The sequence below is a fragment of the Martes martes genome, assembly GCF_963455335.1.
Source record: "Martes martes genome assembly, chromosome: 16".
NCBI lineage: Eukaryota > Metazoa > Chordata > Mammalia > Carnivora > Mustelidae > Martes > Martes martes.
In genome coordinates this window covers 28,881,970-28,899,238 of record NC_137904.1, presented here as the reverse complement: position 1 = coordinate 28,899,238, position 17,269 = coordinate 28,881,970, and the positions used below count along the sequence as shown (strand labels likewise).

The 17,269-nt window shown below is 37.6% G+C and overlaps 1 protein-coding gene across 1 annotated transcript in view; it reads right to left on the bottom strand.

The window, feature by feature from the left end:
* Positions 1 to 17,269, bottom strand: part of ACACA (acetyl-CoA carboxylase alpha) — a 236,320-nt gene that overhangs the window by 79,628 nt on the left and 139,423 nt on the right. The window contains 2 exon segments of the mRNA XM_080825443.1: positions 11,464 to 11,610; positions 13,413 to 13,568. Of these exon segments, the coding sequence (XP_080681569.1) occupies positions 11,464 to 11,610; positions 13,413 to 13,568 (303 nt within the window).

The window sequence follows — 17,269 nt, the reverse complement described above, 5'->3', positions numbered from 1 at the left end:
TGCCACAAGAAAACTAAGATATAGAGGAATTAAGTAACTTGTCCTTATAGCTAGTATGTTTATTTTTTAAAATATCATTCACATAATTGCCTTTACTAGAGAAATTAAGGAAACATGTTCCAGACTAGTGTCACTGCAGTTAGTGAAAACAATATGGAAAGATGAACATCAAATACAACACAAACATAAATGTCACTGACACCTAAATGCAGTGTGGTATTCTGGAACAGAAAAGGACATTTGCAGAAAAACTGGTGAAATTCAAAACAAAGCCTGTGTTTTACTTACTAGTACTGTACCAATGTTAGTTCTAAGTTTTGATAATTATATTACGCTTATGCCACTATGTTGACATTAGAAAAATCAATGGTTTCACTTAAATATATTTTAACACACCTCTTTCTGCAGACATAAAGATCATTTGAGCAAGAAAAATGTAAGAAGTTAGTATGAGGTTATATGTGAATTCTCTGTACTATCTTTGTAATTTTCTATAAATCTAATATATTTTAATATAAACAGTTAAAAAATGTCATGATAAAAACTTTTCCCTCTTCTGGAGGGATGTAAACTGGCTAATAAGGTCATCATTAGTATTCTGTACAGCCTTACAAAATGATAGCTGTGAAGACTATGAATAGTATATTAAAATATCCATAATATGATACTAAATTTGAGGAAGAAGTTTAACAAACTTGTCTATATACCATAATAACCATGAGACACAAAACAGTGCAGTAGTTAAGGGCAGAGACTCAGAAGCCAGATTTGGAGAATGTGAATCTAATAGAACCTGACTCTGACAGAATAGAGACTCAGTCAGTTTTCTAGCCACTTCAGTAAGTTACTGACTTCTATGTGCCTCAGCTTCCTCATCAGTAAAATGGGGTAATAATAACCTCTCCTATAATGTTTGTTGTGAGGGTTAAATCCATGGTTAAGCCTTGGAACGGTATCTGGCACATAGTAAGGGCACAGTAAGTGTTACAACACTGTATCTACAGACGTGTTGGGGGGGAAGGGTAACGAAATTAAAAAACAGCAAAATGAGATGATAATTATTTTTGGAATGATGGGATTGTCTGGGTCTTTTTTTCCTATTTTCTAAATTCTCCTTAATGTGTTTATAAAATTATGAATGTGATATAAGTTTTAAAAGGAACCAAGAGAAGACCACTGAGTGGTCTCTTCACTGAGTGACAGGTACATGAAAATTATTGTCCCTACTTTAATGTACCATAATAAAAAAAAATTTTTTTTAAGGGAAAAGTAGCTGACCAGCCTAAGGATTTCTCATACTTTATACAAGCTGACTCTACGTTTTAGTCTTACGGCAACAGATCGTATTTATATAAAGTTAGAAGGAGAGAGAGAAACATATGAAAACTAAAAATCAAGACTCACCTCGAAGGGAGAAGAATATCAAGAACTGCCTTAGTTGGTTGAGGCTCTCATTTTATTTTTAAAAAAGAAATGCTCTGCAGTGATGTAGTAGAATGTAAACATATGTATATATAGGTTTATACAATATTAATATCTCTACCTGAGAAGTAACTGCTTCAGTGTTTTTCTGGTCTGATGGTTAAATACATATTTATACTTTTAAAGTCAATATTTGTACAATAGACAAGAACAGTGCCTATCAGCTAAATACATATTTAGGACTGTACCACATGTATTACAAACATGTACTAAAATCGAAAGCTTATATTTATACAGAGCCTTTCATCTTGAAGGGGGCTAAAGAGCTTTACAAACATATGTACATAAAAGGACGTTCGCACTGATAGGCAGGCAAGGTATCAATTCACCCACTCTCCTAAGTCTTCCCGCAAGCAGCTCGGGATAGGAACACATGTTGTCAACAGATGCAGGTCTGTAACAGCTGCAAAGACGTGTAACACAATAATCCACCTTGTGACGCACAGTCATTGGAAGAGGGCTTGCAACTCGAGAATAGCAACCGCTCTCCTCCAGCGCAAAAGCACCACGGCCACTTGCAGCTTTGTGTTTTTAAATTATTCTCTACCAAACTCAACTAATCACTTGACAAAATTGAATTTGATACTGGAAATGGTTTCTGAATGCAAAATACTTTCTGTCTGATGATGAGAAGTAGGTTGAGAAACGCTTCCCCTGCCCTTGTTAGATTTAGAAAGAGAGAGAGAGAGGGAAGGGGAAAAAAAGGGTCACAACATTCAGGAGAAATGGTTCAAAATATGCTATCTAAGAATAGCTTGGTCTCAGAGGATTGGGTCATTACTTCAGAAGACAGTCATATTCTCCCCCTATTTAATTAGGACACTAAGTTTTTCAGTCAAATTACTTTATACAGATGGGTCTATCTATATTATACACACAATGGAGATTTTATGTTGAGAATTCTGCAATCACTATAAAAGCATACACAAGTGTGACAATGCGGTTAGGAATGTGACATTTACTGAATTCACCTAAGCCCAAGTTGCCTAGTACATTAACTGAAAAATAAAAACCAAAGGAAATTCCATCGCTGAATCCCCTTGTTCCAGCTTCTCTCTCCCTCCAGTGCTTTGGTGCAGGTGACACCCAGGGAAAATGACACTCTGGGACTGAGGGCAGCAGCCTAAGAGGGTCTGCCAGAGAGGTGGGTTTACGGCCCAAGGAGGTTCAGACTCAGGCTCTGTGGCACGTGGCCATGGCTGTGCACGAGCTTCTTTCCTGACCACTGACTTACGAAGTGGTTCCAGCCACTTACTGCCAATTATGTTTTCATTAATATAGCCATAAATCATCTAAAAATATGTAATTTCAGATGGTTTTTGATAACAGGATGTTCTGATTAGCAGGTTTCTTAGGTTTAGGGTTAACAACCTAAGCTAATTAAAATGAAAAAAGGGAAGAGGATCAAAAGAGTTAGTGTGAATAAGCAAAGGATGAGCAGAAATAAATATCTGCCTTATGCAAGTTCTAAGGAAGAAAATATTTCTTTGGCCACAGTCTTATTCTGGAATAAACACACGCAAGTGAGGGAGGAGGGAATGGGGAGGAGAAAGCAAGCAGAAGAGAACAGTCTTATTTAACTGTTTTTATGTGGGTAAAATGATTTGTGCCACAGTATTTCCATAAGAAGTGGGACCATTATTTTCCTGTAGAAACACATTTGGTTTGAAAAGTATCACTGGACAGGATGTGAAAATCAAACCGAATGAATTATTCACAACCCCCGATCAGAGGTGATCATTATTTCTGATGCTCCAAACAGTGATTAGGATTCTGCCCTGAGATGTCATTTTCTCGCTGAGTAACACCAGCGACACAGAAAGGCATTATCTATCTATCTATCCATACATGTATTTTTTCTCCTGGGAGGACCTTGGTTTAATGTTACTATAACAGATACTAAAAACATGACAATATTAACATTTATTCTAATGGTGCCCATAAATGTCATTAGTCTGACACAAAGTGTCAACACTAATCATGACCCAAAATTAACACCAAAATTGACATCAACATTAATTGTACTATCAGTGTGAACAGAATGTGCAATTGCACACATCCATGCACACACACACGCACACTTTCCAAAGCTGCTGTTACTACAAAATAAAATACTAATAATTAAGCTCAAGCAATAAGTTTGAAGGGAAAGCTAAGGGGCAAAAGAGGACGGGATTGTGTTTTTAAGAATGTAAGAAGCATCCATCAACTGTAGCTATGCTGTGGGAAGCAGTAAAAGAATATCTTTGCCATGGTTGCCTTTCTTCTATCTCCTCACTTTGAGTTCAGCTGTAATAGTATTCTTCTATGTGGACTTAAATATAGGTTAGACTGTGGCTGATACGTTAAAGCTTTACTTTCCATGCTAAATGTCTAAAAGTTGAAATTTTCTGGCAAAGCCTCCAGTAACTATTGTTTCACTACTGCTAATGCCCTAGGAAGAGGACCATCGTACAAGGCCCTGGAGCAGCAATACAAAGAATTCTAGAGCGTTAGAGCTGAAATGGACCTAAGCATTATCTGCATCATGAAGATGAGAAAACTAAGAGCCAATGAGAAGTAATCTGAACTTGAGTTCCTTTATAGATACATAATAAAGTGTTACCTCCCCACCTTTTGTTTTTCTTTATTTTTTAAAGATTTATTTGCTGATTTGAGAGAGAGAGAGAAAGAATGCACACATACAAGTGAGCATGACTAGGAGGGGTTAGAGGGAGAGAATAGAGATTCCCAAGCACATTTCGTGCTGAGCACAGAGACTAATGTAGGGCTTGATCTCACGGCCCTGAGATCGCAACCTGAGCCGAAACCAAGAGCCGGATGTTTAACCGACTGCACCATGCAGGTGCCCTAACCTATTCCCCTTTTGTATCTTGTATGGAATATTAAATCTTCACTTTTAGTTAGATACTATCAAAAAATAATTACAATATTAACTCATGTTAGAATCTCACAAAAAAAACATATCTGATGGAATAGCAGAAAATACTGTATGGGTGTTAAAATGTGCCTTTTTAAACCACAAGGCAATACGATATTTGACATAATTTGTGCCATTCAGAAAAACCATGCTGAAAAAATGTCAATGCCTTTCCATATTGTATTATCTGCTGGATATCATATTCTGTTGCCTAGTGTTGTATGATCACATAAAAGAGCTGAAAACAATTTTCTTAACAGCTGAAAAACTCTCTTTTTCATGCCTGGATAATTCAAAAATGGCTGAACAAACTTACCTCAACCTTTCGAAAAAGCAATAAAAGGGTAAGAAAAATACCATTTTTGGAGCAAAAAAATTTCATCCCCGAGGTAATTTCTTGAAAATATTACTGAAGATTAGAAACAACAATTCTGAACAGGGGAATTATCTCTCCCTGCAATATTTATAAACATGAGGCTATAGTAATTTTATGCATATACACACAATGCTTTTAGTAAACATAGCAATTTAAAGAAAAAAACATGAAATAGAGCACATACAAGTCGGTGATATTTGAAAATGGAGCACAGGAGTAATTGGATGATAAGGAAATTAAGCAAGCTGGCCAACTACGGTTCAAGAAGCCTGGCCTATTAATCACATAAACGGATGCTGAACTCTGATGTTCCATGCTACACCTCATCCTCTGGTATCATCTGTTGCTGTCCTGATGTTCATTATTGCCTATAGTTGGAGCTGTAAAGTTGCTTGACATAGTGTACTATATCACATCCTTTTTCAATAAAATCTTAAAACTTAAAGTGGGTAAAAATGCTGGCAAGTACATTCTTTTGTTCAAGGCTAACTCTAGGACTGACTTTTGAAGGGGACTGAGGAGCCCTCCATGAGATCTGCGGTAGTCGGCCAATGGATGCTTTAGGATTTTCAGTCAGTCAAATTCATTGGGCCTTTGTTTGCTAATAATGAAAAGAGTCAAACGAACTAATCCACCTGTTGAAAAGTCTCCAGTACATAGTAATCATTCAGAAGGAATTCTAAGAAAAGTTCTATGTGAAGTAAATAGGTGATGGCAATTAAGGAGCGCACTTATAGTGAGCACTGAGTGTTGTATGCTGAACATAACACTACACTCTAGGTTAACTAATTGGAATTTTAATAAAAATTTGAAGGAAAAAACAAAGTAAAGGATATGATCCCAAAAGAACAGTGTCAGAAATTCATTAGAAGTAATTTCGTGGCAGGAAGACACAGCTTTCAAAATTAGCCTCAATATTTTTCTAACGAGGGGCTCAGTTCTGATTGTGAGGATCATTTTAAACAAAGACTCATAACTAAACATGCTCACTTAGAAAGAGGGTAAAATAGTAATTTTAAATAAAACTATCTTAACCACATATTTCATAACCTGTCTTTTTCTGTACTTGAAATTCCTATCTTGTTAAGCCTAAAAGGATTAAAGAGGATTAAAGTGTGGGGTTTCTTTTTTTTTTGGGGAAGCCCTTGATGAAAAATAAGACAAGCACAAATTATGAATGTTTACATGTAATCAGCGGTGTGTGATACTTTTCTGCGGAGGATCTCAAAGCACTTACAAACATTTCCCCATCTTCAGCGATAGATTGGTGGCAAGAACCATTAGTCTCTTTTTATAACTTGAACAATCAGTGCACACACCACGGTCCTGTTTTTCAGATCTGCCTTCTTCAGGTCTATTTCAAAGCTCACCTTCAGCATACCGCAATACAAATACGCCTCTTCTCCAACACGTATCTAAAAGATTGACACGGACTCAATTTCTACACCCAGCAAGAGAAGGGAAACTGATTTCCAAAGAATGAAACAAAAGCACATCCAAATTAGCTTCACATTCATGGAGCTATTCTGAGGTTAAATTGAGGAAAACAATATACAAAAGTCTAATATTAAACTAGAAAAATATTTGGGTTCTGTGTGCCTGAGGAATGGACTGAAGCCCACAAACATATACACTCTTCTCCAGTCACAGTTTCAAAGAATAATAGGTTCCACTAGAATTTGAGTCCAGGAAAACCCAAACAATTCCTTTGAGAGCACAGAAAACATCAACCAACTGAATTCAGACAGAGGGTTATGGTGTTTTTTCTAAAATAAGAGGTCCTTTGGGTTAAGCGCTCCAGCCTAAAAACTGTCAAAATGGATCTACTAATTAATTTCTTCCAATCTTTTAGGCTTCTATAAGCTTACCAATTTCTTTTCCCTACTAACTCCTAAATTTTTTTTTGTTTTTATACTCCGATGAGAGATTTCAAAGGATTACAACAACGTAAAAGTGAGGAGCAGTGTCAAAATGATAAAATCTGTTTACGCAGTCAGTAGATGCAGGGGTTTTTGTCATCTCACTCTCCATGTTTTTCTATATGTTTGAAATATTTTATAATACAAAAATTAAAGACATTTATGCCTTGCTGAAACTGAACATCAAAACGTTGCCAACAATTAACTATGGGCAAGGCTGAGCAGTTCTAGAACTAAATTCCTAATTCCCACCATCGCTACCCTTCCACCCCAAGAGCATAAAAGATACCAGTCATGATGGCAATCAGTCTTTAAACTTTAATCAACACTATTTTTTTCCTCTTCAATCACCCTCTTCCTAAAAAAATGTTTCCTATAAAAATGTGTAAAGCAATGATACAGTAAGGTTCACCAGATCTCTGCCTGAAGAGTTATAAATACAAATACTGGAGGAACACCAGGCCAAGCCCACCATACCAACTGAAAAAAAGGGGTTAGGATACTACTGGATCTGCCTCACCACAGAGGGCAATTCCAGAGGCTTGTCTAAATGCCAAGGTGCTGAGAAGGAAAAACCCTGACACCTAGTGCCCGTCTGAAGAAATGAAGCCTGGCAGTGACTACAATTCTTAAGCGTGGTAGTGTGCGCGAAGGTGATCGTCAAATGGCAGTCAATTTGGAATACGTTATCTCCCAGAAAAACTTTAAGGAAAGAAATTAATACCACGCAAGAATTCCAGTCCTTCCTTACTGATCCTTTTTTGGAATTCACGCCCTGTACCTAATTATTAAAGCTGCTTCTAAACAGAGGCTCTTCTCATCTCAGTTTCTCATTATGACAGGAGAGATGAGAGGAAGGGTCTGTGTTGTCAAAAAGCCCATGTGCTGAAAGAGTAAGGAAAACAAGATGCTACTTTCTGTCCACACCAGAAGTGCTACACAAGTTGCCTATCAAATCTTTCATCATTGCCCCATTTAGAGATTCATGATCTAGTTCACACAGGAGTTAAAGGAAATATAGTAAAAGAATGCTAGTAACATTTCAGAACAAAAAAAACCCCATGGTCTCAAGGAGGCTAGTGTTTTCTTTGTCCTACACCAGGCAAAGTTAAGTTGTTCTCTGTCAAGTCCGTTACCACCCTTGGCTTGATCTTAGCCTGAGCCTTTTAATAACAGGATTTAGCGCGAAAAGCAGCTGCAGTGGATTGTGAACTGTTACTCAAGATGTTCCCACCTGCAATTACAGCTTCCACCAAATGATCAAAACAGGTTAGCAAACTGGCAGGAAAATGAAAACAATTCCTCCAAAATTGAGAAGCAGTAAAAGTAGAACGGTTGGTTAGCAGCATTTCCTCTGCATCCAGGCTCAACAGCACACATTCATCTAGCTGTGTATTTACATACGATGCCCATCACTGTAGCATCACAGCCGCTAGAGCTGAAATACGTTTAGTCCATGTTGCAATCACATTTTTCAAAATTTTCATCTTTACTTGAAACTATTAAAAAAAAAAGCCCTAGACAACTCATCTTTGGAGCTATTTGCAAGTAACACAGTTCACAGATTTGGTCTACATCTCTTTTATTCCTACTCTAAATTCATACTAAATGCAATGCCATTCAAACCTGACAATGAGAAAAATGTGTTCTCCTATACTTGCATCATGAATAAGGTGGCATGCCTTCAGTTACATCTTTCTTGATGGGGAAGGGACAACTAGGAAAACAGAGAGGAGAAAGTGGCTAACACCACATCAGAAAATCTCTCTTTCGTGTGCTTTTAACATGGGTACAATGTTCAAAATGCAGCTCACATCTCTGCTAAAACAGCCAATATTCTTTCTCAAATGGCAAACAAGTTACCTAAAACTAAATGGAACTCAATTGTTCCAAGTCCTGGTCCTATCACCATCTTACCTATTTACTGTCCTGGGGAAAAAAAAAACAGGGAAGAAAGCCTGGCCACCCATACAGTCGATGGTCTGATAAGTACAGGTTTTCTGCATTTGATTATGGGGAAAAGCATCTCGATTCATGGGGAAACTCTGCGGGAAGCTCTTGTTTTACCTTCATTCCTTATACCCATGTGCTAGCTTTTAAACTCAGCAATTCCAATCCTTCAAAGTAATGCAGTATCCCCACAATGATGACCTGGTAGAGCCGTCACCTTTGGAGAACACCACATTATGATGATTTAATGTCCATGTAGCATCAATGCATTTACATGGAGCCTTGGCTCTCAGAACATTAACGGGTCAATTTTTTATTCCTTTTTTAATAAAACTATTTCTCAAGGCTCTGTTCAGTTGCCCATTCTCTTTGGGACAGGACAGATTTGCTCCAAATCTCATCAGCATGAGCTCTTTTCTTTCCCTTCACATCACTCTTGGGGTAATACGTAGAGTGCCAGGCTCATGACAAACTTGTCTCTTTGGCCAAAGAAAATTAAACTGCGAGAGCTGAAAGTCAACTTGCTCTGATAAAACTGGGCTCAGCATGAGGAAATACATCCCACTGACACCTCGTCATCTCTTAGGGCCAGCTGTCCCTCAGAGTTCAGAGGGCTAAAACTCCATCTTTAGATTGGTCAGTTTCTCAGCAGACATGCACCATTGTATGCGCAAGCTACTGGTAACGGAGTTTGATACTAATACCCCAACCTCATTTCTGTTGCGCAATGCCCTATAATCTAGCTACAGCCACCGACTGACTTCACCAGCCATCCCAGGCATTAGTCACTAAATGCTCACCAAAGAACATCAGTCTCACTCCTCCCGAGCTCAAAGACTCAGAAACAGCAAGCTAACCACTCCGCCTCAATCTGAGTCAATCCTTTGAAGGAAAAGAGAACAAAGGAAATAGGCAACTAAGGAAAGAGTAGAACAAGAAGGGAGAACTAACAAAAATAAATAAATAAATAAATAAAAACAAATTTAAAAATTCAAATACAATCAAATTTCTCGATTTCAAGATTATTAAAGCCCCGGGCAAAGAGAAACATCTGGCCCCTAGACTGACTACCGCGGCTGTTTAAGACATCCCTTTTCCACCCAGGTTTGTTGGGTCTTAAAAGGGTTAAAAAAAACCTTTAATTTTTTTTTTTATTCGTGTGTGTGTGTGTGTGTGTGTGTGTGTGTGGTCTTTGGGTACAGAGTCCCGTATAATAAGACTATTTGTATTCATACTGGCAGAGTAAACACTACATGTTCATGCCCAGGCAGCTCTGTGCTTGTAATTTCAGCAAGAACAGAGCTCTGTCCCTCTGGGACTTCACTATTCCCCTAGTCTCCATTCGCTCAAACACAGAATGAGAGCAGAGAGAAAGCAGAAGAGAAAGATCATGGCAAGAGGTTTCACACAGCAGTGCTGCTAGCTTTCACGTGGCCAAAAATCTCATTTTTTTGTTTTAATTACATTAGTTAAAACCGTTTCTCTCCCAGCCCCATGTTCACAAGGGTGCCTTCCATTCCTAAAGACTACACTGTTGAATGAATCAGAATGTAAGTCTAGCACAATGAAGCTTTTCTTTGCTGTTGAGGGGCTCACTGCGGAGATGCTACCCCGTGGCACAAACCTCTGCTTCAACTTTGTATATATCTATTCTCGTCAAAATTCTATGCATCTTTCCTCCTTCACCTCTTGCCTTTGCTATTTGTTGACGCGGTAGATTAGAAGGACTCCTAACAGTCTGACATTCTCCATCTGGTCCAATGCTTGCATCCATCTTAATACCAATTCATCTACTTTTGGCATCCATTGGTGTACTTACTGAAACAGCACACACCTTGTATATATACAGTAACATTTTTTGAAAAAGATAGTGCACAAAATGGAAAATACCACATATCACCTCCAAAGGTCTAGTCTACCCAGCCTGTTTATGAATAATACCTGGGTAAAGATTACTCTTTCTACAGAATGAGATTTATCTAGGGATTCTAACTAAGGTTGAAATAAAAACCTCTCTCTTTTTAGGTGTGTTATTTGGATTATAAATGCACATTGAAAGATTAGTAAAAATCAGTACGAGGAGGACCACAGGCCCTGGGGCAGAATACAACTTTATATCATTATTAACAGTGTACCATAAGAGAAAGGATTCCAATGCCAGAAAATGCATTCTTAGATAACTATCAGAAATGGGCTTCTGCTACTTTCTTTTATGTTTAAATCCCTGGTTCTGATTGAGTCCCTTTAAGAATATATTTACCATGATCATAACAGCATCAGATCAATTTACTCAAGCACAGAAAACATCCCAAAAAAGGTATACTAGTATGTAAGCATTCAAATAAGAAAAAAAAATCAAGCAAAACAATATTTTAACTGTTTTTATTGTAGACGAATCTCAAAATTTCAAGTAAATACAAGAATAGAGAAAACGTTCTATTCCGACGGATATATTATCTAGCTTTGATTAATAACTCATGAACAATCTTGTTTCATCTATAGTCCCACACTCACCCCCCATTACTCTGAAGCAAATCCTAGACATTGGATCATTTCACCTGTACCTATTTTAAATAGGTATGTCCAACAGAACACATTTAGAAAGCAAAACTGTAACAACATTTTAAAAATATTATCACACCTAAAAATCAGTAATTCCTTGATATCCAGTCAATATTCTCTCCCTAAAGACCTCTACCTCTACCGTGCTACCTATGTAGCATCTAAATTAATGCTATTTAATGACCACCTCCATGGAAAGCTGCTACCAGTGGTCACAGAGATAAGGAAAGGGGGAAGGGAACTCAGCTACTTGCCTCATTTCCTCCTGGAAGCCTGTTCATGTGGACCAGCTGACCTTGATCATCCAACACGAGCTCCGTATATGTCAGCATGTCAGAAGGCAGGGGTGGTGATGGAAGGAATGCTTGAGAGGACATAGACTCCCAGAGTTTGATCAGAGACTAGCAGAGGAGAAAAGTTTGACTCATCAGTGACAATGAGCAATTCAGCATACACAAAAATAAATACTAAGTTTCAGTCAATCTGATTTTGCTCTTTCCTTTCCAAGTGTTCTGCTGAGCATTGAAGCATTAGGCCAAATTCTACAGCTCTCAGTCTCAGTTAAAAAACAGATCTGTAATTATTTTTCATATAATGTTTTCACATGTCAAAAGCAGGCACTTTTCCAACAAAGTCAAATTGCTGAGTGATCCTGAATCAGCACGAAAGCATTAACAAACACAACAGACCTAACAAACAGACCTGACCACCCCCACCCCCCAGGAAAATTAAAATAAAAAACTAAGTAGCATTAATCCCTCTTTTTAAAAATGGAAGAAAAATTCCTAGAGGAAGGGAAAAATAAATAAATAAATAAATAAATAAATAAATAAAAAATAAATCCTTAGCCTCTAGGAAAAGTGATATGACAGTTAGCTAATAACAAAGGAAACCCAAGAAGGCAAGAATAAAGTTTCTACTAGCGGTTCAGGGGAAGTATCCTCTTTCTAATGCCTTTCCAGATCTATCAGCCCTCTTGAAGAAATTAGCTCATGAGGGGTATAGGACTATTTGTAAATGTGCAGATCAATTTTGCTCAAATCTGAGAAAACAGACAGACACACCGATCCACTTAAAAACCATTTTAATTTCCATTTCTAACTTCTGTATTACCAAAACAAATACCTCCTGAAGTGGCAACTAGTTGTTTCTTTGCTTGTCCCAAAGCAACATTTAAAGGCAATATGATGCATTTATACCTACATGTTCCAATCACAGTGTTTATGTCTATTCTATAGGGAGAATTATATAGAATGACATTTCTATTTATAGTTCTGGCACTGGGGAACAGAACCAAAACTCAACTTGTAGGCTAATAATGCTGGTAATACTAAATGAAGATAGCTATGTTTCTAGAGAGAGAACTTGTAAACAAATGACTACATAAAGGAAATCTCTTGTACTTGTGACTAATAGAGGAATTACAGATAGTCTATTTACCAAGGCCACATATATTACTTTATTAAAATTCAAGTGTGGTAATACTGGTAGTACTGACTAGGAGATGTGGAAAAATCCTATATTCATAGATTTTTTTTAAAGGACAAATTCAATATTCTTTTGATACTTTATATGTTGCATTTTCTGCTGTTGGATGTACTTTTCTTGCCTTCCATTGATGGAAGAAAAATCTGCAGCACAGAGATGATTCACCATACAAATCAAAGGAATTTATTTTCATATAAAGGATGAGAATCATAATGTCGTATTTTTCTCACACTAGTTTTTACTCAGCTGTAATAAATCTCCCACAAAAGAATTGATACGTTAAACTGTGCATCATGAACACTATATCCATTTGTATATGTTATTGGTATTGATTCTCATCATATTAACCTAGGCTATCAGCTAAAGACCTGGGTTATCTTGGAAAATAGGAAAAAGAGAATAAGAGTTTCAAACCTCTTTTTTAACATCCATAATTTGATTACGGGCTTAGGAGATACATACCCGAACATAACTCCTCACACAGGTCATTATAAATTACCATCACAGGCATGCTATCTCAGTTTACTTTCTTCTACTCAACAGAGGCTTCTATCCTCACAATTCCGCCTGTTAATTCATAAAGAACTACCCAATATTGGAGTTGGCGGTCACCAAATCCCAAACGAGATAGAAATGAGAGTGGTGTTAAGATATTTCCTGCCCTTTGCGAGTGCCCCCATTCCAGGCTAAGCTGCCTTCAGGTAGCCCCCTTTACCTGCCGAAACATCTCTGGGATATCATATATGTATGTTGTCCCCAAGGATTGTGCCTGGAATCTCTTTGATTGAAGCAGGTCTTTGGTGACATATGGAGTGTTGATTAACATTCCATGCAATGGTCCCTGTTTATCTCCATATGCCTGAAACATGATCTGCAGGAGAAAGAGAATGTCATGGGGAGTTAACAGACAGAATAAAATCAGCTGCCTAGATGGGCTTTTCTCATAGATGTTATTTCTTGAAACACATTTTTGGTGGGTTGAGTAGCTAAGACATGCCTTTACACATTGGGTAGTGTTCTCACTTCTCTATAGACGATCCAACTCCAAAAAACGGTATGAAACCAATGACACACCATGGGCTGCTCTCGATTTTGGATTAGTTGAAATCAACAAGAAAGCACAGTGTAAATTTCACGTCTCAGAGACAGACTGACAATCCTTGCCTTTGAAAGTGACTTGAATTTCATATACTCAGAAATGAAGTATGTCAGCTAACAAGTCTGAGCAGTCCTCACATTTAAGTTGAGAAACAGCTATGCATTGAAGAGAATTCTGCTCTTTCCCCAACAGTAGAAGGCCAGATCAAGGCTCTAACCTATTATTTGTGCTTTAGTCTACTTGATTAGAAGGTGCTTTTTAAGTGTTATTAGCCACAGAAAGGCTTCAAAGATTTCTGCTAGAAATGGATTTCAGCCATCCATCTAGTTAGTCTGTTCTTGTTAGCTCATAAGATATAGCCTATAGTAAAATAAATGTGTTATTATATATATTTATATAATATAGATATATATATTTATCTCCCCCATATACTATGTCTACAACTACTGAATAGCTCCTGCAATACCTATATTGTCACATAATGAAATCACGATACCAGTTTTTAATCATTTTAACTCAAACATTTCTAGAAGAGTACTTCATACTCCATATATTTAGGTAGTTTTATTTGCTTATGAATATTTACAAGGGATGCCATTACTTCAATTCAGTTAATCTTTATTGAGTGCCCAGGGGCTATATGACACTAAACTAGGCACTTTATGCATGAATACATAAAATATAGACTCCCAACACAGTGAATACAAATGTGGGAAATAAGGGTATGTGTGTAAACCCACATATCTATTCTGGTCTAAAATAGATAAGCTGGTCTAAAATAGACTATTAAGGAACAGATTTGTGAACATGACATATAGGCTTAACAACAGAATTAAGTACTTTCCCAAACCCTGGACAACATTTAGCTAAGTAAATCCTTAGCCTCCTCCCTCAGAGGAACAAGTATGTTCTACTGACTTGTCAGTCAGGTCCTATAGTGGGCAAATATTGTCTTGGGCAGCTTACAACCCCAGGAAGGGAGCTTCTAGTCCTATTCCGTATGACTAATGGTCAAAGTCACTGGGTAGGAGGTAGAATTAGCAATGTCTTAGGTAGAAATGGTAATGTTTTAAGAGATGCAAAGTGTTAAGTGAGGTCAGTGTGTTAGAATAAGAAAACTGGGGACGTCTGGGTGGCTCAGTATGTTAAGCCGCTGCCTTAGGCTCAGGTCATGAACCTGGGGTCCTGGGATCGAGTCCCGCATCAGTCTCCTTATCCAGCAGGGAGCCTGCTTTTCTCTCTGCCTCTGCCTGCCACCCTACCTGCTTGTGCTCTCTCTATGACAAATAAATAAATAAAATCTTAAGAAAAAAAAAAAAAAACAAGAAAATTGGACTCAGAAGAAATAAACTGAATCAAAATAAGAAAAAGGAGTAAAAGCAGCAGGTTCTTGGGACTACATTCCTGTCTATTAGCAAAGACAAGAGCCATGGGTACAGAGTTTGAGACTCACTTTTGCCAAGGTGGAATGAAGGCAGGCTGGTCATTAGTTAAGCAACATAATTATGTGGACTGAGAAAAGGGACTGGAGAAAGCCCTCTAGGTAGACTCACTGCTGATGGGAATTTAAAATGGTAGGACTACTTTGGCAAACAGTTTAGTACTTTCTTATAAAGTTAAACATACCCTTAGTGTGACCCAGTAATTACACTCTTTTATATTCCCAGAGAAATAAATATGTATCTACACAAAGACTTGTAAATCAATGTTCTCATGGCAGCTTTATACAGAGTAGCCCAAACTGGAAAACAGAACTTCAAATGTCCATCAAGAGGTAAACAAATAAAAATTCGGGTACGTCTAGGATATATCCATAAAACAGAATACCATTCAGCAATGAAGAGGAACATACCACCCATTGTCTACCCAACATAAATGAATCTCAAAAATATTATACTGAGCAAAAGAAGCCAGATACATTGTACACAGTGTCTAATTTCATTTATATGAAATTCTAGGACAGGCAAAACTAACCTATAATAATAGAAAGCAGATGAGTGGTTGCCTAGGGCTAGGGCTAGTGACTCTTTGACTCCACAAAAGAAAATACGAGACCTTCTAGGGGTGTCAAGATGTTCTCTATAATGACTGTGATGGTGGTTATACAAGTGTACACAATTTCAAAATGAAGTATATACATTAAATAAGTGCATTTTATATGTAAACTGTATCTTAATAAAAGTCATTTAAAAATGTATACTTTCTCCCTTATACTACACTTGGAAACCAACTGACATAGGCAATGGATTACCCAAATCTCTTCTCCCACTATGACTGGCTGACATCAGTGTTTAGTACAGCTAATAACGCAAAGACTTTACCAGGAAAATGAAACAAAATGAAGCTCAAGCCAGTCAAACTTGCTTCTTGTTGTCATAAAGAATAAACGAAGTGCTGAGCAAGAGGTTGAGGGCAACGGATGCTCCTGAATGATCAGCTAGCTACAATAATTCCATTTTCTACCATAATGGACACAGGAGTTAAAAATGGGTAGTAAGTATATGGTTTCCAAGTTCATGAAAACATGTATATATTTTATATATCATACACCTTTCCCCCGGAGCCATCCACAGGGCTTCTCTTGGAAAATGATCTCTGATCCTATGAGTCTGCTCCCTTAGAACTTTATACCTATTTTATGATAGCATAAATCATAATCATACTACAGAGAAACTAGTTATCTGTCTTCCTCCCCCCAATGTAAATTTCTCAAGAGTAGAGATTACTTTTTATCTTTGAATCCATACTGCCTGACACACTACAGGTGGTCAATCGATGTTGCACCAATGAACAAATGAATGAATGATACGCAGGGTTCTACGTTATTTTAGATTTCCATAACGACTCAGTAGAACAAAACTGGGGGGAAAAACAAATTGGCAATAAGCATCAGGTAGACATTAAGAGCACCAAAGCAGAGCAGAAGGCTGTTCCTTTTGCTGGTTTCTTCCTCTAGCCAGGGGCTCTTGGGCCCCTCAGTGGCTGCTGGACTCTCTCAGCTGAAGAGCCTGAGGGAGACCTCTTCCTTCAGGGCTTCCTAATATGCAGGGCCCAAGGTCACAGGGGTTTCCCCTCAGGCAAAAGGTAGCTCACTCATTCTTTCAGATATTTAATGAGTGCTTATTCTGTGCCAGGCATAGGACTAAATCCTGATTGAAGTGTCTGAGCCTTTCATGCCCCTGTGCCACCACGAGCTAGAATGAGGAAAATCTAAGAGCTTTCTAATAAAAGAAAGAAAAAAAAAGGTAGTTATGAAGAACAAACATATTTATCAAAAACATTAAAATCTCAAGTGGCCATCTTATTTTTCACAAGAATAGACCTGCCTTGAAGCCATTGTAGAAGTTAATTAAAAATATCCCTGACCACGGAAAGCTTTGACTGAAAATGTCTTTAAGGTTGTCCTGAAAAACATCAAATGCAGCAAAAATTATTGTATACTCTTTCTCTTGCTCACCCCATGCACTCTTGTG